Source organism: Hemitrygon akajei, unplaced genomic scaffold (genome assembly GCF_048418815.1).
Source record: "Hemitrygon akajei unplaced genomic scaffold, sHemAka1.3 Scf000045, whole genome shotgun sequence".
Taxonomy (NCBI): Eukaryota; Metazoa; Chordata; class Chondrichthyes; order Myliobatiformes; family Dasyatidae; genus Hemitrygon; species Hemitrygon akajei.
The window spans coordinates 6532827-6556657 of NW_027331931.1; the positions used below are offsets into that span (position 1 = coordinate 6532827).

Sequence of the window (23831 nt, forward strand, 5' to 3'; positions counted from 1 at the left end):
CAAGAAAACAACCTCTCCCTCATTGTGACAAAAACAAAGGAGCTGGTTGTGGATTACAGGAGGAATGGAGACAGGGACCAAATTCAACATTTCCAAGTCTGTTATTGACACAAAATGCACTTTTTAATATTGATCATAACACAATGTATTTTATATATTGTTAATGACATAAAACATATTTATATATTGCTACTGACAGAGAATCGTATAATTTGTGTTCCGTGTGTTAACTGAATGTACTTGCCTGTGATGCTGCCACAAGTCAGTGTTTCTCTGTACCTGTACCTTCCCGTACTTGTGCACTTGGCAATAAATTCAACAGGACCTGAGAAATCTCAGTGAGATTTGATTAGTGATGATCATCCTGGCAGCTCGGTAGGTCGAATGTATGAGACAGTACACTGTTAAATGCAAAACTCTGAACTGTGTTCATGATCAGATGGATCTTAGATTCCAAGTTCATCGCTCCCTGAAAGTGTCTGCACAGATTGATCGGGTGGTTAAGAAGGCAAATGGCATGGTTGTCTTTATTAGTTGAAGCATTGAGTTCAAAAGTCGGGAAGTTGTGTTGCGGCTGTTACGAGCCTGCGGTCGTACTGTGACTGTTTCTTTAAGAGCGCCGGCGTCAGGAGGCGGGACTATGACGTCAGTCACAGGCTGACAGCGCTGACTGTGGACCGAACCATAAGAGAGAGAGAGAGCGATCTGCAGACAGGCAGTCGGCCAGTCTAAAGATAGATAGAGAGAGAGAGACTGTAAAAGCTGATCGCTTCAGTTAGTCGCAGTTGAGGCTTGGAACTCTCCTATGCCCACAAGAGTGGGTTGATCATCGGGACACGGAACCACAACGAATGTGTGTGGCTGTCACTTCGTATAATCCATAGGAGTGGATTTTGGAATATCTTGTGTTAACCATTGCCTGGGTATGTTGTGTGGTAACCCCTGGAAGACGGTATTCCTGTGACAGGTCACTTTCGCTGATAACTCGTATGTGGACGGATTCAAAGGATAAGAACGTCGTCGACGGTTATTTTGATGTAACGGCCTTTTCTCTACATTTCACCCTGGATTACAAATATCTCTCTCCCATCATTTATTCCGTGGATTACTGAACTTTCCTACTTTACCATCTCAAGACTCTGAGCTTTGTTCCGTCAGGCTCGATAGTCTGGGAGCAATATTTACACATATATACAGTTAACACGCTAACTTTCCTTTATTTCGTTAAGTTACTATGTTATAAGTAGAGACCAATAAAGAGAGTGGTATTAACATCAAAACCAGACTCCAGTGTGAACTCTATTGCTGCTGGTTCGTTTCTAAAACGTTACGGTTCGTAACACAGTTTTATAAAACTAGTTAGACCACATCTGGAGTGTCTCATACAGTTCTGGTCGCCCCCATTCTCGGAAGGATGTCGGGGCTTTGGAGAGGGCGGGGAAGAGGTTTACCAGGATATTGCGTGGGTTAGAGAGCAAGAGCTATAACGAGAGGTTGGACGCACACAAAGTACACTGCTGATGCTGTGGTCAAATCAACACGTACACACACGCTGGAGGAACTCAGGACTGACGAAGGGTCTCGGCCCGAAACGTTGACTGCTCGTTTCGACGGATGCTGCCCGTCCTGGTTGGACAGACTTGTGTTGTTTTCTCCAGAGCGGCGCAGGCTGGGGTGAGACTGGATGGACGTTTATAAGATTACGAGAGGAATAGATAGAGTGGACAGACGATATATTTTTCCTGGGGGTTGAAATGTCTAATACATTTAAGGTGAGAAGAGATGTGAGCGGCGTTTGCTTCTTTCCACAGAGTGGTGGGTAACTGGACATCTGTCTGGGGGTCACGTGATGAAGTTTACCCCCCCCCCCCCGCATTAAACCGCAGGAGGGCAACATCGCGCATCCATTTCTGAGGCCCCGCCCTCTTGATGACGTACCGCAAACTTCGCGCATGCTCACTGTTTCCGGGTGTGTGGTGTTTTCTCTAACGCTCAGTGCTGAAGTCTGCGGGATCGAGAAAGGTTTCGCGTCTCCTATATTGGGGAGCCGGGGATCCGGATTACTGTCTCCAGGCTGAAGATATCACTTTCCTATTTGTGAGTATTGAGACCGATCCCGAGCGGGGAAATCCGATGTTGGCCGTGAGCCCCGAACTGAGGGCCAGTTACTCATTTATTTTCCAGTTATATGGGCTCGGCATAAATGTGTCGACTTCACTTAATCTGCATTGAACGATTCAAACTAGGAGCCCAGGCTGTCTGTTTCCGCAGAGTTGAAATAGGAGACCCACGAACAGGTCACGTGAGGCTGTGTGCCGGAGATCTGCCCCGCCCTCCGCTTTGTGACGCAAGATCACGTGGCGTGTTGATAACAAGGTTGACATGAATAATATCAGGAACGATCGGCTTTATGTATGAGGAGCATTTGATGGTTCCGGACCTGTGCTCGATGGAGTTCAGAGGGACGGTGGGGGTGGTGGAGGGTTGTATGGTTAAGTAAACCTACCGAATACTGAAAAGCCTGGATACAGTGGACATGGAGAGGATGTTTCCATTAGACGGAGAGTCTGTGATCTGACAGCATGGTCTCAGAATAAAAATGCTTCCTGTTAAAATTCAGTTGAGAAAAATCTTTTGGCCAAAAGGTGTCTGAAGTGTGGAATTTGTTGCCGCAGAGTTTGGTTGAGGCTGCCGTTTGGATATATTTATGACGGAGATTAATACATTCAAGATTGCTAAGTAGCTACAGGGTTACAGGAGGAAGGCAAGAATATGGTGTTGGAATAAAAATCAACCATAGTTGAATGATGGAGCAGATCAGATGGATTGAATCATCTGATTCTGTTCCTTATGTCTTACCATGATTGAATGATGGCTCCTTCTTATCATGTTCAAAATGGCGCCGCAGCTGGCGGCCTCGGTGCCGAGCTCTCTGGCTTTTTGTGTATTTTTGTGTCTTTTTATTGTTTTTGTTCAAGCGGATCCAGTCATATTCAGCAGGGATGAGCTCCTGAACACCAGGCCCTACTGCGGTCACTTTGCTGAACGGTTAACTGCCGGTTAACTGTCGGCTAACTATTACTTGGATTGCACTACCTGTATGTATAATCTATATTTTCATTTATATTTATCATTATTATTGTTATGAGCAGAGAGACAACATCTGCCAGAAGTAAATTCCTTGTATGTGCATAGGTACTTGGCGATTAAAGTCTGATTCTGATTCTGATTCTGATATCGTTTTGTGATGTGTTTGGGACAATAAAAGATTACTCACTGAGATCATTACTGTATATTTGCCTTCAATATTTAAATTTCAGTGAGTTTCGTTCTTAATAACATTAAGCAGAAATGTTTGGTTCTTTTTTTTGTTGTTAATGTGCATCATTATCTTTCAATTTAAAGTTAGACCTGCAGTGAGAGATTTATTGGAAGAAAAACCCCAACTGGAAGCAAACCACGACTGATGACGAGGGAACAGCAACAAGTGAACCAACCCGAGGACTGGGAGCATCAACTGGAGAGAACCCAACTGGCTCAGAGATTCCAGTGATTCTGTCAGGAGAAAGTTTGGTGAGTCTCATTTACTGAAACACTGTTCTTTAGACATTACATACCTGTACAGTGGAAGGTAGGAATTAGCTGGAGTGAGACTGAACATGCCCAGAAGTACCAGTTATGCCTCTGTCAGACCCAGTTGCAATCAGTCCAGGTCTGGTAATGTGCTTCCAGCAGCCCAGCCCTTTAAAACCACTCCCATTCTGTGGAAGTCGAATCTGGATAAAGTCACTGAGAGACTGTATAAGTACAAACTCTTTATTTCAAGCATCGGGCTTACTCAGTTAGTCGCTCAAACAGGCACAGTCGATGACTGTTCCCGCCCAATCCACTAACTGACTAACAATTCCCCTTACACCACAGATATATCCGTTCAGATACCCCCCACACAAGACAGGTTGGAGCCAACGTTATTTACTACATGACAGGCTGGAGCCCCTAAAGACAGATTACAAAACAGTCATAATGGCTTGCACACACAGAACAGACTGAAGCTGTCCTATCTCTACATGTGAATGTGCAAGGAGATAGGCATCCTGAAACCCTAACTAGCTACCCTCAAGAAGAAATATGGCTCAGCACATCGGTTGAGCCAATCTGTTGATCATCAGCAGTTTCTTGCAGAAAAACAGGCTGCTATTTTTTAATAAAGTGTTAACCCTTTTACACACTTTATCATTCCCTCCTTTTGATCATTACATGATCAACAGAGCAGTAATTTTTTGCAGGGAAAGTAATCGGGTACAACATGATAGATAGATAGATAGATAGATAGATAGATAGATACTTTATTCATCCCCATGGGGAAATTCAACCTTTTTTCCAATGTCCCATACACTTGTTGTAGCAAAAACTAATTACATACAATACTTAACTCAGTAATAATATGATATGCATTTAAATCACTAACTCAAAAAGCATTAATAATAGATTTAAAAAAAAAGGTCTTAAGTCCTGGCAGTTGAATTGTAAAGCCTAATGGCATTGGGGAGTATTGACCTCTTCATCCTGTCTGAGGAGCATTGCATCGATAGTAACCTGTCGCTGAAACTGCTTCTCTGTCTCTGGATGGTACGATGTAGAGGATGTTCAGGGTTTTCCATAATTGACCGTAGCCTACTCAGCGCCCTTCGCTCAGCTACCGATGTTAAACTCTCCAGTACTTTGCCCACGACAGAGCCCGCCTTCCTTACCAGCTTATTAAGACGTGAGGCGTCCCTCTTCTTAATGCTTCCTCCCCAACACGCCACCACAAAGAAGAGGGCGCTCTCAACAACTGACCTATAGAACATCTTCAGCATCTCACTGCAGACATTGAAAGACGCCAACCTTCTAAGGAAGTAATGTCGACTCTGTGCCTTCCTGCACAAGGCATCTGTGTTGGCAGTCCAGTCTAGCTTCTCGTCTAACTGTACTCCCAGATACTTGTAGGTCTTAACCTGCTCCACACATTCTCCATTAATGATCACTGGCTCCATATGAGGCCTAGATCTCCTAAAGTCCACCACCATCTCCTTGGTCTTGGTGATATTGAGACGCAGGTAGTTTGAGTTGCACCATATCACAAAGTCCTGTATCAGTTTCCTATACTCCTCCTCCTGTCCATTCCTGACACACCCCACTATGGCCGTGTCATCAGCGAACTTCGGCACATGGCAGGACTCCGAGTTATATTGGAAGTCTGATGTGTACAGGGTGAACAGGACCGGAGAGAGTACGGTTCCCTGCGGCGCTCCTGTGCTGCTGACCACCGTGTCAGACCTACAGTCTCCCAACCGCACATACTGAGGTCTATCTGTCAAGTAGTCCACTATCCAATCCACCATGTGAGAGTCTACTCCCATCTCCGTTAGTTTGTGCCTTAAGATCTTGGGCTGGATGGTGTTAAAGGCACTAGAGAAGTCAAGGAATGTAATCTTCACAGCACAACTGACCCCATCTAGGTGAGAGAGTGATTTGTGCAGCAAATACATGATAGCATCCTCCACTCCCACCTTCTCCTTATACGCAAACTGAAGCGGATCCCGGGCGTGCTTGGTTTGTGGCCTCAGATTCTGTATTATCAGCCGCTCCATGGTCTTCATCACGTGCGACGTCAAGGCAACAGGTCTGAAGTCATTCAACTCCTTTGGTTGTGGTTTCTTTGGTACCAGGACAATACAGGATGTTTTCCACTGTCTGGGTACTCTTCTCTGATCTAGACTCATGTTGAAGATGCGCTGTAGTGTTTCTCCCAGTTCAGTCGCACAGGCCCTCAGTAATCGTGGGGAAACTCCATCCGGTCCAGCCGCCTTGCTGGTACAGATCTTCCTCAGTTGACCTTCCACCTGTTGCAGCCGTAATCCTGGGCGTGGGCAAGGTCTCCTGTGAGTGGCTATTTTCCTGTGAGGGAAGTAAGCCTGGTGTGGAGTTCTGCGGTGAGGATGAGATTGTGCTGTCGAACCTATTGAAGAAGTTGTTCAGCTGGTTTGCTTTCTCCACATCTCCACTTATGTTTGCCCCCTGCTTTGCACCGCATCCGGTGATGATCTTCATCCCATCCCACACCTCCTTCATGCTTTTTTTCTGCAGCTTTTGTTCTAGCTTCCTCCTATACTGCTCCTTTGCCCCCCTTATCTGTACTCTGAGTTCCTTCTGAACTCTTTTAAGCTCCAACCGATCACCATCTTTAAAGGCCCTCTTCTTCTGGTTTAGGAGGTCTTTGATGTGACTAGTGATCCAGGGCTTATTATTGGGATAGCAGTGAACATTGACTTATCAGTGGGAAAAAGCAGCGTACAGCAGTATTTATAACAATGATATGGACAACTATTAGGCCAGAATGCAATATCCTGCTCCGCGTATTACTGAACAGACCTTCAAAGACCACCATTTTGACCCTTCAGTGAACCGGTGTAAATCCTGCCCTAGTTTCTTGATGCTGTCAATCTCCTTGGCAGTGTGCTCGGAAGGGATGTAATGTTATTAGATTCATCAGGGATATAGGTGCAGCATTCTGTGTCAATAATAGCACAGGTTCCCCCTTTCACAGCTGGGATAAAATCTAAAGCCATACAATTCTGTAGGACTGTTTGCCAGATTGCAATCATTTCAGTAGATATTTCTGTTACTTAGGCCTGTGTTTCTGTCAGAGCTCCTGCAGTGTTGTGGCCAGCTCCTCAAGTGCTGTAGGTAACTTGGTTATCTCTCGTGAATTCCTGGCTACTCCATAGGAGAGAAAAGCGATCATCCAAAATCGCTCAGTCTCAGTTATTCGTCTCGGCTGCTGGGCACCTGCAAGTAAGGCCAGGATGCATGTTCCCAGTGTAGGAAGTTCCATTTGATGGGAACTTGAGATACCATCCCTCAAAACACTGACAGCCACAGTCATCTCTGACTGGACCACAGTTCCTCACTCTCTTCCCCGGATGTTATTTGAGAAAGCCCAAGCTGAGAGTTCCTCACTCTGGTTGAGCAGGATTACTGACATTGGAATCATAGTTTTACCATGCTGTGGAATTTCAGCACAAACCCAGCAGGCCCTTAGTTCTGCCTGTTTGGCATAGGTGTGACAGAGAGACAGAAAGTTGTTAACATGGGGGCCCACGGATGTTGTTTGAGCAATAAGACAAAACACAAACACCACTAGCAACGAATACATTTTCCTTAAGTCTGAGAGAGCCCTTCTACGCAGTTCCTTCTGTAACAAACAGCCGTGGGAGTGGTCAGTAACACCTGATATGGTCCTTCCCACCGAGGTCCGAGTTTCCCTCAATCCCAGTTCATGATTAGGACAAAATTGCCAGGTTCTATTGTGGGATTGTCACTCCTCTCTGCGGGGTAGTTCTCTTCCTTGTAAGCCTATCGTACCTGTGAATGTGATGCTTGGAAAATTTTGGTTAGTTGGCATACATATTTCCCAATCTCTTCCCTTCAGTTATGCCAGGGGTGTCAAACTCATTTTAGGTCACGGGCCGGATTGAGCAAAATGCAGCTTCATGCGGGCCGGATCAGTTGGACGCGTGCAAACGCAGCTTTCGTTGCCTCCGTTTTTTCAGCCTGCTCTCATGTGTCTCAGTCTCTGCTATAACTACAAAGTGTTTCGCTTTACAAATTCCGTTTCTTATGATGAAGACTGCCGAGCAAGACTGCTGAATAAACACTAAAAATCCTGAAAACCTGGTGCCTGAATAAACTCAGCACTAGCCATATCATACGCCATAGGCGCTTCGATTACTGGGGCCAGCTTTAATAGTAATTAGATATTATCTCGCGGGCCACAGATAATTCCACCGTGGGCCGGATTTGGCCCGCGTGCCTTGAGTTTGACATATATGGGTTATGCATCCAATTTTGCTGGTAGACTTTCTGGGAGCAATGGTACACAAGGTCTTAGTCACCAGGGTGTCCTCATGGGCCATCTATAAATGATTTCAGCTGGTGACAACCCTGTTTTCCCCTGTGGGGTAACCCTCATGTGGAATCGGGCTAATGGTCGGACCTTCAGCCAAGTGAGTCCAGTCTCCACTGTTAGTCTGGCTAGTTTACTCTTCAGAGTGCCATTGGCTCTTTCCACTCTGCCAGCGGCCTGTGGGTGGTGTACACAGCGGAATTGTTGCTGGATAGCTAGTTCGTTACGTACCCCTTTGTTTACTTTCACCACAAAGTGTGGGCCATTGTGAGAGCTCAGCATCTTTGGCAGGCCGTACCTGGGAATTATTTCCCGTAATAATATCTTCATAGCTGTCATAGCAGTATTATTGGTAGTTGGAATAGCTTCAATCCACCTACTAAGCAGATAATAACTAAGCAGTATCTATAGCAATGTACTCTAGGCAATTCAACTTGTAGACACAAAAAGGTCCACCTGGCAAGGGAGATGTACCCGGTGTGCAGGGTACTGGTTACCAACCATTCCCTCCTTTCCCAGGTGTGTACAATTGTGTATATGATCGACCAATATTGGTAAAAATTGTGTAGGAACACAAACCTGTCCCGCTGGGTAATCCAAAAAGCTAGGTTGGGTTCTTTCAGGCATCCCATCTGGGACCACAATTTGCGCTCCTCCTCAGAGACATCCCCCTGAAAAGTACGTACCTCCCTCATGTCTGGCAAACCTGTTCTGCTTAAGTCACAGAGGGATGCTTGACGGGAACCCGAGGGGACTACAACTACCGAGGATTGTGCCGCACTTTTCGCTATTTCATCCGCTAAAGCATTGTATTTAGTGACTCAGTCGGACATGTGGGTGTGGGCTGCTCATTTAATAACAACCAAAATGCGAGGTAGCTGTAGAGCGGTGAGTAAGTTGTTTACAAAGGTGGCATTACTAATGGAGTAGCCAGAGGAAGTCAGGAATCCCCATGTTCCCAGAGATCCCCGTAGTCATGTACAATTCCAAATGCATAACGGGAGTCTGTGTAAACGTTCCCACTTTAGTCTGTTGCTGGGATATAGGCACAAGTCAGAACAAACAGCTCAGCCTTCTGGGCGGAGACAGCTGCTTCAAAAGAGGCCACTGTCCGTCACTATCACATCGTTTCCCTGCTGGATCCACAAAAGAGCTTCCATCCTCAGAAAATGTTGCCTCGGGCTTGAGGGCATATTGAGGAAGGGATGGGAGAGTCTGTCCTTCTTTCATGGTGATCTGGATGGGGGGCAGTTGGTGCTGTCAACTTCATTGTCTGAAATTAAGCAGAGATTATGTGCAATGTCTTGGGTTCTGTTAATATTAAAAGATTGTCTTACCAGATGTCCTGTCTTCACCTCAGACTCCTTCCAGTATCGGAGTTGGCCCGCGGCCAAGTCTTGCCAGTCTCCCTTGTTGCTGGAGGCTTGTTTCGTCAGGATGTAGGCAAGGAACCCTAGGCTCTTGGACTTGAACCCAGGGCAAACCCTAACGATGGTATGGGGAGCCACCAGTCCTGTCTGTCGCCAAGGGAAATGCGGAACTTCGGCCCGTAATGCACTGCCCTCTTTTCCTTAATCCTGTCCAATCACCATGACTGGGAACTTCTGTCCCTCGTGGGGTGCATGATATTGGCTTTCCTCAGTTGAGCACCCCATAGGGTCATAGCAAAGAGTCACAGCTGGCAGAAGGGATTCAAACGCGGTGGAGTCCAGATTAAGTGCCCACCACTGGGGATTCGGAAACTGGGGAAGCTGTCGGTTGTTCACCTGTCACAGGGTGACAGCATTGTCTGTCTCTCCTTTCCCCCTGTCCTCCACAATCAGCTCCTTTGTTTTTGTGACAATGAGGGAGAGTTTGTTTTCTTGATACCATATAACAATCACAGCACAGAAACAGGCCATCTCGGCCCTCCTAGTCCATGCCGAACTCTTAATCTCACCTAGTCCCACCTACCCGCACTCAGCCCATAACCCTCCACTCCTTTCCTGTCCATATACCTATCCAATTTTACCTTAAATGACACAACTGAACTGGCCTCTACTACTTCTACAGGAAGCTCATTCCACACAGCTATCACTCTCTGAGTAAAGAAATACCCCCTCGTGTTTCCCCTAAACTTTTGCCCCCTAACTCTCAAATCATGTCCTCTCGTTTGAATCTCCCCTCCTCTCAATGGAAACAGCCTATTCAGGTCAACTCTATTTATCCCTCTCAAAATTTTAAATACCTCGATCAAATCCCCCCTCAACCTTCTACGCTCCAATGAATAGAGACCTAACATTCAACCTTTCTCTGTAACTTAAGTGCTGAAACCCAGGTAACATCCAAGTAAATCGTCTCTGCACTCTCTCTAATTTATTGATATCTTTCCTATAATTCAGTGACCAGAACTGTACACAATATTCCAAATTTGGCCTTACCAATGCCTTGTACAATTTTAACATTACATCCCAACTTCTGTACTCAATGCTCTGATTTATAAAGGCCAGCCTTCCAATAGCCTTCTTCACCACCCTGTCTACATGAGACTCCACCTACAGGGAACTATGCACTGTTACTCCTAGATCTCTCTGTTCCACTGCATTCCTCAATGCCCTACCATTTACCCTGTATGTTCTATTTGGATTATTCCTGCCAAAATGTAGAACCTCACACTCCTCAGCATTAAACTCCATCTGCCAACGTTCAGCCCATTCTTCTAGCTGGCATAAATCTCCCTGCAAGCTTTGAAAACCCACCTCATTATCCACAACACCTCCTACCTTAGTATCATCAGCATACTTACTAATCCAATTTACCACCCCATCATCCAATCATTTATTTATATTACAAACAACATTGGGACCAAAACAGATCCCTGAGGCACCCCGCTAGTCACCGGCCTCCATCCCGATAAACAATTATCCACGACTACTCTCTGGCATCTCCCATCTAGCCACTGTTGAATCCATTTTATTACTCCAGCATTAATACCTAACGACTGAACCTTCTTAACTAACCTTCCATGTGGAACTTTGTCAAAGGCCTTGCTGAAGTCCATATAGACTACATATATAGACCAAGGAGATGGTGGTGGACTTTAGGAGATCTAGGCCTCATATGGAGCCAGTGATTATTAATGGAGAATGTGTGGAGCAGGTTAAGACCTACAAGTATCTGGGAGTGCAGTTAGACGAGAAGCTAGACTGGACTGCCAACACAGATGCCTTGTGCAGGAAGGCACAGGGTCGACTGTACTTCCTTAGAAGGTTGGCGTCATTCAATGTTTGTAGTGAGATGCTGAAGATGTTCTATAGGTCAGTTGTGGAGAGCGCCCTCTTCTTTGTGGTGGCATGTTGGGGAGGCAGCATTAAGAAGAGGGACGCCTCACATCTTAATAAGCTGGTAAGGAAGGCGGGCTCTGTCGTGGGCAAAGTACTGGAGAGTATAACATCGGTAGCTGAGCGAAGGGCGCTGAGTAGGCTACGGTCAATCATGGAAAACCCTGAACATCCTCTACATAGCACCATCCAGAGACAGAGAAGCAGTTTCAGCGACAGGTTGCTATCAATGCAATGCTCCTCAGACAGGATGAAGAGATCATTACTCCCCAATGCCATTTGGCTTTACAATTCAACCACCAGGAGTAAGATATGTTAAAGTGCCGGGGTTAGGACTCAATGTATTTAAGTAAACTACTTAAGAACTTTTTAAAAGCTATTTATTAATGCTTATTGAGAGGGTGTCTTTAGATGCATATCATATTTTTACTGAGTTAAGTATTGTATGTAATTAGTTTTGCTACAACAAGTGTATGGGACATTGGAAAAAATGTTGAATTTCCCCATGGGGATGAATAAAGTATCTATCTATCTATCTATAATCCACTGCCTTACCCTCATCAACATTCCTCGTAACTTCTTCAAAAAATTCAATAAGGTTTGTCAAACATGACCTTCCACGCACAAATCCATGCTGGCTACTCCTAATCAGATCCCGTCTATCCAGATAATTATAAATACTATCTCTAAGAATACTTTCCATTGATTTACCCACCACTGATGTCAAACTGACAGGTCTATAATTGCTAGGCTTACTTCTAGAACCCTTTTTAAACAATGGAACCACATGAGCAATACGCCAATCCTCCGGCACAATCCACGTTTCTAATGACATCTGAAAGATCTCCGTCAGAGCTCCTGCTATCTCTACACAAACTTCAGATGTTATCTCTACACATACCAGTCAGATGTTGTTCAGACTTCAGACAGAGTCAGCAATCAAATGGTTGAGCATTGTGCGATGAATGTGCTGAGCTCCATATGTCACAATGCAAGAAGCATCGTAGGAAAGCCAGATGAGTTCAGGAAAGGGAATTTGTAGACATCATTGGGATGTGGTGGCACCCAACAGTCTGAGGGATTCAGGGGAACAAATTTGTAGAGAGATTGCAGACCATCCCAAGAAACAAAAGTTGATTCAGTAAGTGATTTTAACTTTCCATGTGTTGACTGGGACTCCCATACTGTAAAAGGACTAGATGGGGTAGAGTTTGTCAAATGTGCCCTTAATCGGTACGTAAAATTCCCGATGTAGAAGTGTGCAATAAGCTGTTAGGCAATGATCAGGGCTGGCGACAGAAATTAGTGATCATAATGCCAAGAAATTCAAAATAAAGATGGAAAAAGAGAGGTCTGGACCATGAGTTTAGATTCTAAATTGGAGAGAGGTCAATTTTGATGGTGTCAGAAAGGATCTGATAGGTGTGGTTTGGGACAGGCTGTTTTCTGATAAAGGAGTACTTTGTAAGTGGGAGGCCTTCAAAAGTGAAATTTTGAGGGTGTAGAGTTTCTATGTGCCTAACAATGTAAAAGTTGAAATGTAACTGGTGCAGGGAACCTTGGCTTTCAGGAGATATTGAAGCCCTGGATATTTTGTTCTTTTAAATGCCTCAGACATTTGAGTGCTACCAAGACTCATTAATCATCATCCATGCTCTGAGCTCATCTGAACTTTTTCTTTCTTTGTTGTCTGTTGGTTTCTAGCTTCCCAATAGCTTTTGCATGTTTGTTTGCCCTCTCTTTGGCTTTTATGTTGGCTTTGGCTCCTCATTACAGCCACGATTGTGTCCTCCTGCCTTTCCAATGCTTCCATTTCTTTGGGATGTATCGATCGCTCAGCTCCCGAATTGCTCCCAGAAACTCCAGCCATTGCTGCTTCATTGTCACTCCAACCTTTTCCCTTCCAAACAAGTTTGTCCAGCTTCTCTGTCATAGAATCATGGAGACGTTCAATATGGAAACAGGCCATTTGGCCCATCTAGTCAATGCCAAAAAAACACTTAAGCTGTCTATTGCAAGTACCTGCACCGAGACCATCGCCCTCCATACCCCTACCATCCAGGCTTCCTTCAAAACCTCTTTGAAATGGTGAAACCGAGCTCATATTCACCACATGCTGACTTCTCATTCCACACTCTCACGACCATTTCAGTAAAGAGCTTTTCCAAATGTTCCCATTAAATTTTCATCTTCCCCACTTACCCATGACCTCTGGTTGTCATCCCACACAACCTTGGTGGAAAAAGCTGTTTACATTTACCTTATCTATACCCTCATAATCTTGTATACTTCTAACAGTTTCCCAAAGCAATGTACAATTTCCTTGTTTATGTTTAGAGCCTTTTTTAGGTGTATAAGATGATGAGGGGCATTGATTGTGTGGATAGCCAGAGGTTTATTCCCAGGACTGAAATGGCTAACATGAGGGCGCATAGTTTTATGGTACTTGGAAATAGATACCGAGGGGATGTCAGGGGCAAGTTTTTTACACAGAGAGTGGTGGGTGCGTAGAATGCACTGCAGGCTATTTGTGTGAGAGTGTTTCAGTTACTGTGGGGCCAGGAGCCCATGCAGCTCAGTGGGAACAGGGAATAATACCAATGGAAAGAGTCAAACTGAGTCAGGTCACAGATTGGAGATGGCAGAAATGCCCCATTCTTATAGAGAGAGGAAGAGAGGAAGAGCATCAGAGAGTTTGATGGTCATTCCAGATACCAGCACTCTGCCCAGTTAGAAGATGATTTCCCTCTCCAACTTGGGATGAACTTCACTGTAAGAGTGTGTTGCCAGATCACACCTTGACAACTCAAGTGATCTCATATGAAAAGTTGTCCTACACAAATTGATAGATTTTGTAAATCTTTTTACAGGCTAAAAACAACAAGGAATTTATCTACGGGAATCTCGAACACAACGCGCCAATTTTGCTGTCTCTGTCCAGATATGTAGTAAGTGAAGCAAGGGATACACTCGATCATCCTTCCTGCTCAGACTGTGGGGAGGGATTCATTTAGTCAACTGACCGACTGGCACAGCGGTCATTTTACACAGGGGAGAGGCCGTTCATCTGCTGTGACTGTGAGAATGGATTCAGTGGGTCTTCTCAACTGAAGGTACATCAGCAAGTTCACACTGGACAAGGCCATTCACCTGCTCTGTGTGTGGGAAGGGATTCAGTCGTCTTCCCACCTGTGGACAAACCAGTCAGTTCACACTGGGCAGAGGCTGCTCATCTGCTGAAGTTGTGGGGCAGGATTCACTCGGTCTTCTGACGTAATGGCTCACCAGCGAGTTCACAACGGGGAGCAGCCGTTCACCTGCTCGGACTGTGGGAAAGGATTCACTTACTCATCCCAACTGATGGTACATCAGCGAGTTCACACCGGAGAGAGGCCATTCACCTGCTCAGACTGTGGGGAGGGATTCACACAGTTCTCTGGCCTGCAAGCACACCAGTCAGTTCACACTGGGGAAAGGCCGTTCAACTGCTCAGACTGTGGGAAGGGATTCACTCTGACATCTTACCTACTGACACACCAGTCAGTTTACACTGGAGAGTGGCCATTCACCTGCTCGGATTGTGGGAAGGGATTCACTCGGTCATCTCAACTGAAGGTACATCAGCGAGTTCACACTGGGGAGAGGCCATTCACCTGCTCAGACTGTGGGAAGGGATTCACTCTGTCATCTTACCTACTGACACACCAGTCAGTTCACACTGGAGAGTGGCCATTCACCTGCTCGGAGTGTGGGAAGGGATTCACTCGGTCATCTCAACTGAAGGTACATCAGCGAGTTCACACTGGCGAGAGGCCATTCACCTGCTCAGACTGTGGGAAGGGATTCACTTCGTCATCTCAACTGAAGGTACATCAGCGAGTTCACACCGGAGAGAGGCCGTTCACCTGCTCAGACTGTGGGAAGGGATTCACTCTGTCATCTTACCTACTGACACACCAGTCAGTTCACACTGGAGAGTGGCCATTCACCTGCTCGGAGTGTGGGAAGGGATTCACTCGGTCATCTCAACTGAAGGTACATCAGCGAGTTCACACTGGGGAGAGGCCATTCACCTGCTCAGACTGTGGGAAGGGATTCACTTCGTCATCTCAACTGAAGGTACATCAGCGAGTTCACACCGGAGAGAGGCCGTTCACCTGCTCGGACTGTGGGAAGGGATTCACACAGTTGTCTGGCCTGCAAGCACACCAGTCAGTTCACACCGGCAAGAGGCCGTTCACCTGCTCAGACTGTGGGAAGGGATTCACTCGGTCATCTCAACTGAAGGTACATCAGCGAGTTCACACGGGGGAGAGGCCGTTCACCTACTCAGACTGTGGGAAGGGATTCACTTCGTCATCTCAACTGAAGGTACATCAGCGAGTTCACACTGGGGAGAGGCCGTTCATCTGCTCAGTCTGTGGGAAGGGATTCACACAGTTAGCTACCCTACAAGCACACCAGTCAGTTCACACTGGGGAGAGGCCGTTCACCTGCATATTCACTGGGAAGGGATTCACTCAATCATCTCAATTGAAGGTACATGAGCGAATTCACACTGGGGAGAGGCCATTCACCTGCTCAGTCTGTGGGAAGAGATTCACTCTGTCATGCAACCTACAGAGACACCAGCGAGTTCACACTGGGGAGAAGCCGTTCACCTGCATATTCTGTGGGAAGGGATTCACTCAATCATCTCAATTGAAGGTACATGAGCGAATTCACACTGGGGAGAGGCCATTCACCTGCACAGACTGTGGGAAGAGATTCACTCTGTCATGCAACCTACAGAGACACCAGCGAGTTCACACTGGGGAGAGGCCGTTCACCTGCTCAGACTGTGGGAAGGGATTCACACAGTTATCTGTCCTACAAGCACACCAGTCAGTTCACACTGGGGAGAGGCCGTTCACCTGCATATTCTGTGGGAAGGGATTCACTCAATCATCTCAATTGAAGGTACATGAGCGAATTCACACTGGGGAGAGGCCATTCACCTGCTCAGTCTGTGGGAAGAGATTCACTCTGTCATGCAACCTACAGAGACACCAGCGAGTTCACACTGGGGAGAGGCCGTTCACCTGCTCAGACTGTGGGAAGGGATTCACACAGTTATCTGTCCTACAAGCACACCAGTCAGTTCACGCTGGGGAGAGGCCGTTCACCTGCACATTCTGTGGGAAGGGATTCACTCAATCATCTCAATTGAAGGTACATGAGCGAATTCACACTGGGGAGAGGCCATTCACCTGCTCAGTCTGTGGGAAGAGATTCACTCTGTCATGCAACCTACAGAGACACCAGCGAGTTCACACTGGGGAGAGGCCGTTCACCTGCTCAGACTGTGGGAAGGGATTCACACAGTTATCTGTCCTACAAGCACACCAGTCAGTTCACGCTGGGGAGAGGCCGTTCACCTGCTCACACTGTGGGAAGGGATTCACTCAATCATCACAATTGAAGGAACATGAGCGAATTCACACTGGGCAGAGGCCATTCACTTCCTGTTAATATGCGAATGTATTCACTCAGTCATCTAACCTTATGTAACTCTCACTCCGGCTAGCAGCTTATGTTACATACCCGTGACACGTGACAGTGGTACCCTTGTCACGTGACTGGGGTTGAAGTTATACTGGACTTGAGGTAATGGTCTTGTGATGGTGGAGTGATGTCATTTTCCCGCCAGTAGAGGTCAAGTGACAGGTTTTTTTCTACAGGGTATAAAAGGAAGACCCACCTGTTAGGTGGGGCAGTTCGTGGCTAGATTTGCCAAGATGACTTCATGTCACTGCGTGATTTAATGTGATGACGCAGTTTAGTTAAAAGATGAAGTTTTATATAATGCCTAAAGTTTAAAAGGTCATAGCCAGCGGTTTCTTTGCTGATGGAGAGTGAAGAAAAGTTTGGAAGGTGAAGATCGAGCAGAATCGATTTTCGACGGTGGATTGATTTCGACCTTATTTGATCCTCATTCGGAAGGATTTCGTTGACTATTCTCGTGTTAGTCTCCGCTGGAAATAGCGGGAGATTGAGAATAGTGTGGAAGGGAGGTCAGTACCTTTAAACCGTTATATTTAATAAAATTCGATGTGGGAAAGTTCGACGCCGGGGAATCGAAGGACATCGACGTGGAAGAGAATTTACATCTCTTTAAAAAGTCTCTCCTTTTAAAAGTACTGTGCGCTTTTGAACTTTCGGCATATCGCTCTAAAGAACTGTTTTTTTTTTCAATACCGCTTTAAAGACTGTTTGGGACTGCAAAGCTATTAAGAACTGTTTGAGCAGCTGCCCAGCAGCTGAATTCCAGTCATGTTTGAGTTTGTTTACTTTTGAGGGGGTTTGTTTTCAGTGTTTAATAAACGTGTTATTTGTTATAAAAACCCTTGCCTAACTCATCTATATTTATTGTTGCCTGAATACGTAACATAATTATGGGGGCTACGTCCGGAATTCAATCGTTTGAGTTTAAAATGCTTTTTGAATTTTGAGTCGGTGTTTTGGTAACGGGGATTGCTCGATTCTTTTTGTTTGATTGGCTTGTGAGTGGTATTCGGCAACGATGAATATTGATGAGTTTCTGGATTCGCCAGTCGCGGATTTGTTAGCGAAGGCGAAAAAAACTGAAGTATCTGAGATTGCTAAGAGATTGCAACTTAAAGGTATTTTGGCGACTGCATCAAAAGCTGTAATACAGAGAAAAATCGCATCACATTTTGTGGCTTCGGGTGATTTTGATGAATCGATTTTAGAATCGTTTCCAATAAGTAATCTGGAGATACAGTTGCAAATTGAACAAATGAGGTTGGAACAAAGTAAAGCAGAGTTGGAGCGTTATAAATTGGAATCTGAGCAAAAGCAGAGAGATTTTGAATATGCAATGGCGAAATTAAGGTCTGAGAATCAGTCTTCTGATTCTAGAAAACCGTTTGTTGCTAGCCAAGAAATTAAATTGGTCCCTCCATTTAGTGAAACAGAAGTGGAAAGATATTTTCAACATTTTGAAACTATTGCTCGGATGTCAGACTGGCCGAAAGATAAATGGTCACTGTTACAGAGTGTGATTAAAGGCAAGGCACAGCAAGTTTACACAGCTTTAACTGCTGCGCAAGCATTAGATTATGATATTGTGAAAACAAATATTCTCAAATCATACGAATTAGTCCCAGAAGCATATAGGTAAAGATTCAGGAGTTTGAAAAAGTCTGTGGAAAAGACTTATGTGGAATTTGCCTATGATAAAGCTATGTGTTTTGAGAGATGGGTTTCTTCTAAAAATGTAAATGAGGACTATGATACATTGAAAGAGCTGATTTTGATGGAGGAATTTAAAAGAAGCATTCCTGTTGAAGTAAGGACCTACTTAAATGAGAGGGATACTGATAAATTGCAGGACTGTGCTAGATTCGCTGATGAGTATGTTTTAATCCATAAGAATAAATTTCCTCAGGGTAGAATTTTTAAGAGGAAAAATAATATGGAGACTCAAGGTAAATCAGAAATTAAATCAGAGGTTAAGGAGGAAGGAAAACCTGTGAAGGAAAGACAGTTTGGTCTTATTTGTAACTATCGTCAGAAGCCTGGCCATGTAATAGCTAACTGTTTCAAATTGATAAAGAAAGAGAAGGAAGCAGTTCCAGATGCTTGTGTGCAACATACTGAAGCACCTGTAAAGTTACAGGGTTTGGTAAAAACAAATGAGGATTTGTTAGAGTCTGACCAAGTTAGAAAGGGATATGATCACTTTATAACTGAAGGGTTTGTATCCTTGAAAGAAGGATCTACTCTGGTGCCAATAAAAATTCTTAGGGATACTGGAGCTTCTCAATCACTGATGTTAGATAGTGTGTTGAAGTTTAATGAAGAGAGTGATACTGGTGAGGTAAATTACATAAGAGGTGTTGGAAGTGATTTTATGCCTGTACATTTACAAAAAGTAAATTTAAAGTCAGGGTTAGTTACAGGATTTGTTAAAGTAGGATTACAGCATAGCTTACCTGTGAAGGGTATTTCTTTATTGTTAGGTAATGACTTAGCAGGTGGACAAGTTTTTCCTGAAGTGCATTTGACAATGGAGTCAGAGGAACCAGAGGTGAATTCTAACACAGATTCTTCCTGTGTTGTGACTAGAGCTATGGCTAAAACAATTGATGTGCAGAATGAGGTTGTTACTCATGACTGTTCAACTCAGGATTTGAGTTTTGAGGATGTGTCAGAGACCTTCTTACCTTCGTTGTTTGAACAAGGTTCTGGGAGTAAGTCTGACTATGAAGATTTATCTCTGTCTCGGAAGGAGATGATAGCAGGGCAGAATAGAGATCCTGAGATTATAAAATTAAGGGAACAAGCTTTACTAGGTAGTGAAATTGAGAAGGTGTCAGTAGGATATTATTTGGAAAAAGGAGTGTTGATGAGGAAGTGGAGGTCGCCTACAATTCCTGCAAGTGAGGAATGGTATGTTGTTTACCAGGTGGTTGTTCCTAAAGTTTATCGGAATGAGATTTTGACTTTAGCTCATAGTGTGCCTTTAGGTGGACATCAAGGGGTAAGGAAAACTGTGGACAAGATTTTAAAACATTTTTACTGGCCTGGTCTAAGAAAAGATGTGGCGATGTTTTGTAAGACGTGCCATACTTGTCAAATTGTGGGTAAACCAAATCAGGTTACACCAGTAGCTCCATTACAACCTATTCCAGCATTTGGTGAACCGTTTTCTAAAGTTATTGTAGATTGTGTTGGTCCATTACCAAAGACAAAAACTGGTTATCAGTATTTGTTGACTATCATGTGTACTTCGTCTAGGTTTCCAGAGGCAGTACCACTTAGGAATATAAAAACTAAAACTGTGACGAAGGCTCTTATAAAATTCTTTACTTATTTTGGATTGCCTAAGGAAATACAAACTGATCAAGGCAGTAATTTTATGTCTGGATTGTTTCAACAGATAGTTTATAAATTGGGAGCTAAGCAAATCACTTCGTCTGCATACCATCCAGAATCGCAAGGGGCCTTGGAGAGGTTTCATTCTACTCTCAACTATATGATTAGGACATATTGTGTGGAGAATGAAAGTGACTAGGATGAGAGTATAAACTTACTTTTATTTGCAGTAAGGGAATCGGTACAGGAATCTTTAGGTTTTAGTCCATTTGAACTTGTGTTTGGGCATAGAGTTAGAGGACCTTTAGCTTTATTGAAGGAACAGTGGATTAGTAAGGAAGTGCAAACTAATTTGTTGGACTATGTTTTGAAATTTAAGGACAGGTTACATAAAGCTTGTAGCTTAGCCAAGGAAAATTTAAAGTTGGCTCAGGAGAAAATGAAAACTTGGCATGATAAGGAAGCTAGGATGAGGATGTTTAAGCCTGGAGATAAGGTGTTGGTTCTTTTCCCAGTGCAGACAAATCCTTTACAAGCTAGATTTCATGGACCTTATGAAATTGTGTCTAGAATCAATGATGTGGATTACGTAATAAAAACTCCAGATCGCAGAAGGTCAACACAACTTTGCCACATAAATATGATTAAACCATATTTTGAGAAACAATCTGATACTGTGACTGTTGTGGTTAGTGAGAATGAGTTTGATTTAACTGGGAACATGATAGATGATTCATCTGACTTTCATTCTAAGTCTAACATTGTTTCTGTTAGGTTACCTAATTCGACCATTCTGGAAAATATGGATGAGAAATTAGCACATTTACAGCTAGAGCAGAAACAACAGATGAAGGAATTGATTTTTAAGTATAGGGATTTGTTTCCAGATGTTCCGAGAAGGACTACTATAGCTTCACATGATGTAGATGTTGGAGATGCCAAACCTATTAAACAACATCCATATAGGATGAACATGGAAAAATGTGAACTTGCTGAGAAAGAAATTGAATACATGTTAGAGAATGATATTATTAGACATTCTAACTCGAATTGGAGTTCGCCATGTGTTATGGTGCCAAAACCTGATGGTAGTATTAGGTTTTGTACGGACTATAGGAAGGTGAATGCTGTAACGAAAACAGATGCATATCCAATTTCTAGAGTAGATGATTGTGTACATAAGGTTGGAAAAGCAAAGTTCCTTACAAAGATTGATTTATTGAAAGGGTATTGGTGTGTTCCATTAACGGACAGAGGTAGAGAGATTTCTGCATTTGTAACTCCATCTGGGTTATATGAGTATAATGTTCTTCCATTTGGGATGAAGAATGCCCCAGGTACTTTCCAGAGGATGATTAATTCTGTGATTCAGGGTTTGAAAGATACTGATGCTTATATTGATGATTTAGTGACAGGAAATGATACTTGGGAAGCACACATAATTGCGGTGGAGAAATTGTTTGAAAAGCTTTCAAAAGCTAACTTAACTATTAATTTAGCCAAGAGTGAATTTGGACATGCCACTGTGACTTACCTTGGTTATGTTGTAGGTCAAGGTAAGGTAGCTTCTGTTCAGGCAAAAGTTCAGGCAATTTTAGAGATTCCCACTCCGACGGGGAAAAAAACTCTCAGAAGATTTTTGGGAATGGTAGGATATTATCGAAAATTTTGTAAGAATTTTGCTAATGTTGCCCTTCCATTAACTAACCTTCTGCAGAAGAATGTGAAGTTTGTGTGGACAGTGTCTTGTCAGGAAGCATTTGAAAAGTTGAAAACAATGATATGTCAACAACCTGTGCTTAAGGCACCTGACTTTGAAAAACCTTTTTCATTAGCTGTAGATGCTAGTGATGAAGCTGCGGGAGCAGTGTTGATGCAAAGGAATGAGGATGATGAGGTTGATCATCCAGTAGCATACTTTTCTAAGAAATTTAATAAGCATCAAAGAAACTATTCAACAATAGAGAAAGAATTGTTATCTCTTGTTTTAGCTTTGGAATATTTTGAGGTATATGTTGGTTCAACTCAAAAACCACTTATTGTTTACACTGATCATAATCCGTTAGTTTTTCTGAGTAAGATGAAAAACAAAAACAGAAGATTGTTAAATTGGAGTTTGATGTTACAAAGTACAATATTGTGATAACTCATATTAAAGGTAAAGATAATGTGGTTGCTGATTGTCTATCTCGATGTTGAATGTACAATGTAATTTTTTTTTGGAGTGGTTTTTTTTTGTTGTAACACTCCTACTGTATTGTATATTGTGTATGTTATATGATTTATACATTTGTTTTTGTTGTAAGTAATTGTTAAAAATTTTTGTTCTTGTCAGACGAAAAATGTTTTTTTTGGAGGGAGGTGTTACGTACCCATGACACGTGACAGTGGTACCCTTGTCACGTGACTGGGGTTGAAGTTATACTGGACTTGAGGTAATGGTCTTGTGATGGTGGAGTGATGTCATTTTCCCGCCAGTAGAGGTCATGTGACAGGTTTTTTTCTACAGGGTATAAAAGGAAGACCCACCCTGTTAGGTGGGGCAGTTCGTGGCTGGATTTGCCAAGATGACTTCATGTCACTGCGTGATTTAATGTGATGACGCAGTTTAGTTAAAAGATGAAGTTTTATATAATGCCTAAAGTTTAAAAGGTCATAGCCAGCGGTTTCTTTGCTGATGGAGAGTGAAGAAAAGTTTGGAAGGTGGAGATCGAGGAGAATCGATTTTCGACGGTGGATTGATTTCGACCTTATTTGATCCTCATTCGGAAGGATTTCGTTGACTATTCTCGTGTTAGTCTCCGCTGGTAATAGCGGGAGATTGAGAATAGTGTGGAAGGGAGGTCAGTACCTTTAAACCGTTATATTTAATAAAATTCGACGTGGGAAAGTTCGTCGCCGGGGAATCGAAGGACATCGACGTGGACTTTCGGCATATCGCTCTAAAGAACTGTTTTCTTTCGGCATACCGCTTTAAACAACTGTTTTTTTCAATACCGCTTTAAAGTCTGTTTGGGACTGCAAAGCTATTAAGAACTGTTTGAGCAGCTGCCCAGCAGCTGAATTCCGGTCATGTTTGAGTTTGTTTACATTTGAGGGGGTTTGTTTTCAGTGTTTAATAAACGTGTTATTTGTTATAAAAACCCTTGCCTAACTCATCTATATTTATTGTTGCCTGGGGTGATAGCCCCCTACCTCGGCCAAATGTGGGTGGATGCTGTGCCGTGTCCCCTGTTACAAATCAGTACCCCAAAATGACAAACAATACACAATATGTGATTAATAATTCTTACTTTGACTGTAGGGTTAGTGAAGTAAGAAAAAACAGGGCCCACTCTCCCCATTTGTGGCTTCTCATCTCTCCCCAGAAAAAGCCCATGAAATTCTCTCATCCAGACTCACAGGAAAGAACATTTCTGTCATTGGATAGCCCAGCACTCCAAAACCCTGTTATCTCTAATTGTAACCTCGACATTGCTGCTACAGAGAAACCACTACCTCAGCAGTGAAACATTACAGAGAGGCCATTCAATCAACAGTGAAACCTTACAGCGTGTTACACTTACGACACACTACCGGGTTCACACAGGAGAGAAAGTTTCAATAAGCTGCATGCTGGATATTTGTCCATCACCGTTGCTGAATGCAATTTTGAGAGTGACTGTAGGTGTTGAACTCTGCAG

At 43.8% G+C, this 23831-nt stretch overlaps 1 protein-coding gene across 1 annotated transcript; it reads left to right on the forward strand.

Annotated features, from left to right (window-relative positions):
* The first annotated feature begins 1978 nt into the window (after positions 1 to 1978).
* On the forward strand, positions 1979 to 23263 carry LOC140720670 (uncharacterized). Its single transcript, XM_073035521.1, has 3 exons — positions 1979 to 2097; positions 3406 to 3573; positions 14139 to 23263. Exon 3 carries the CDS (start codon positions 14545 to 14547, stop codon positions 16777 to 16779), a length of 2235 nt encoding a protein of 744 aa, XP_072891622.1. The 5' UTR covers positions 1979 to 2097; positions 3406 to 3573; positions 14139 to 14544; the 3' UTR covers positions 16780 to 23263.
* The last annotated feature ends 568 nt before the right edge of the window (positions 23264 to 23831 follow it).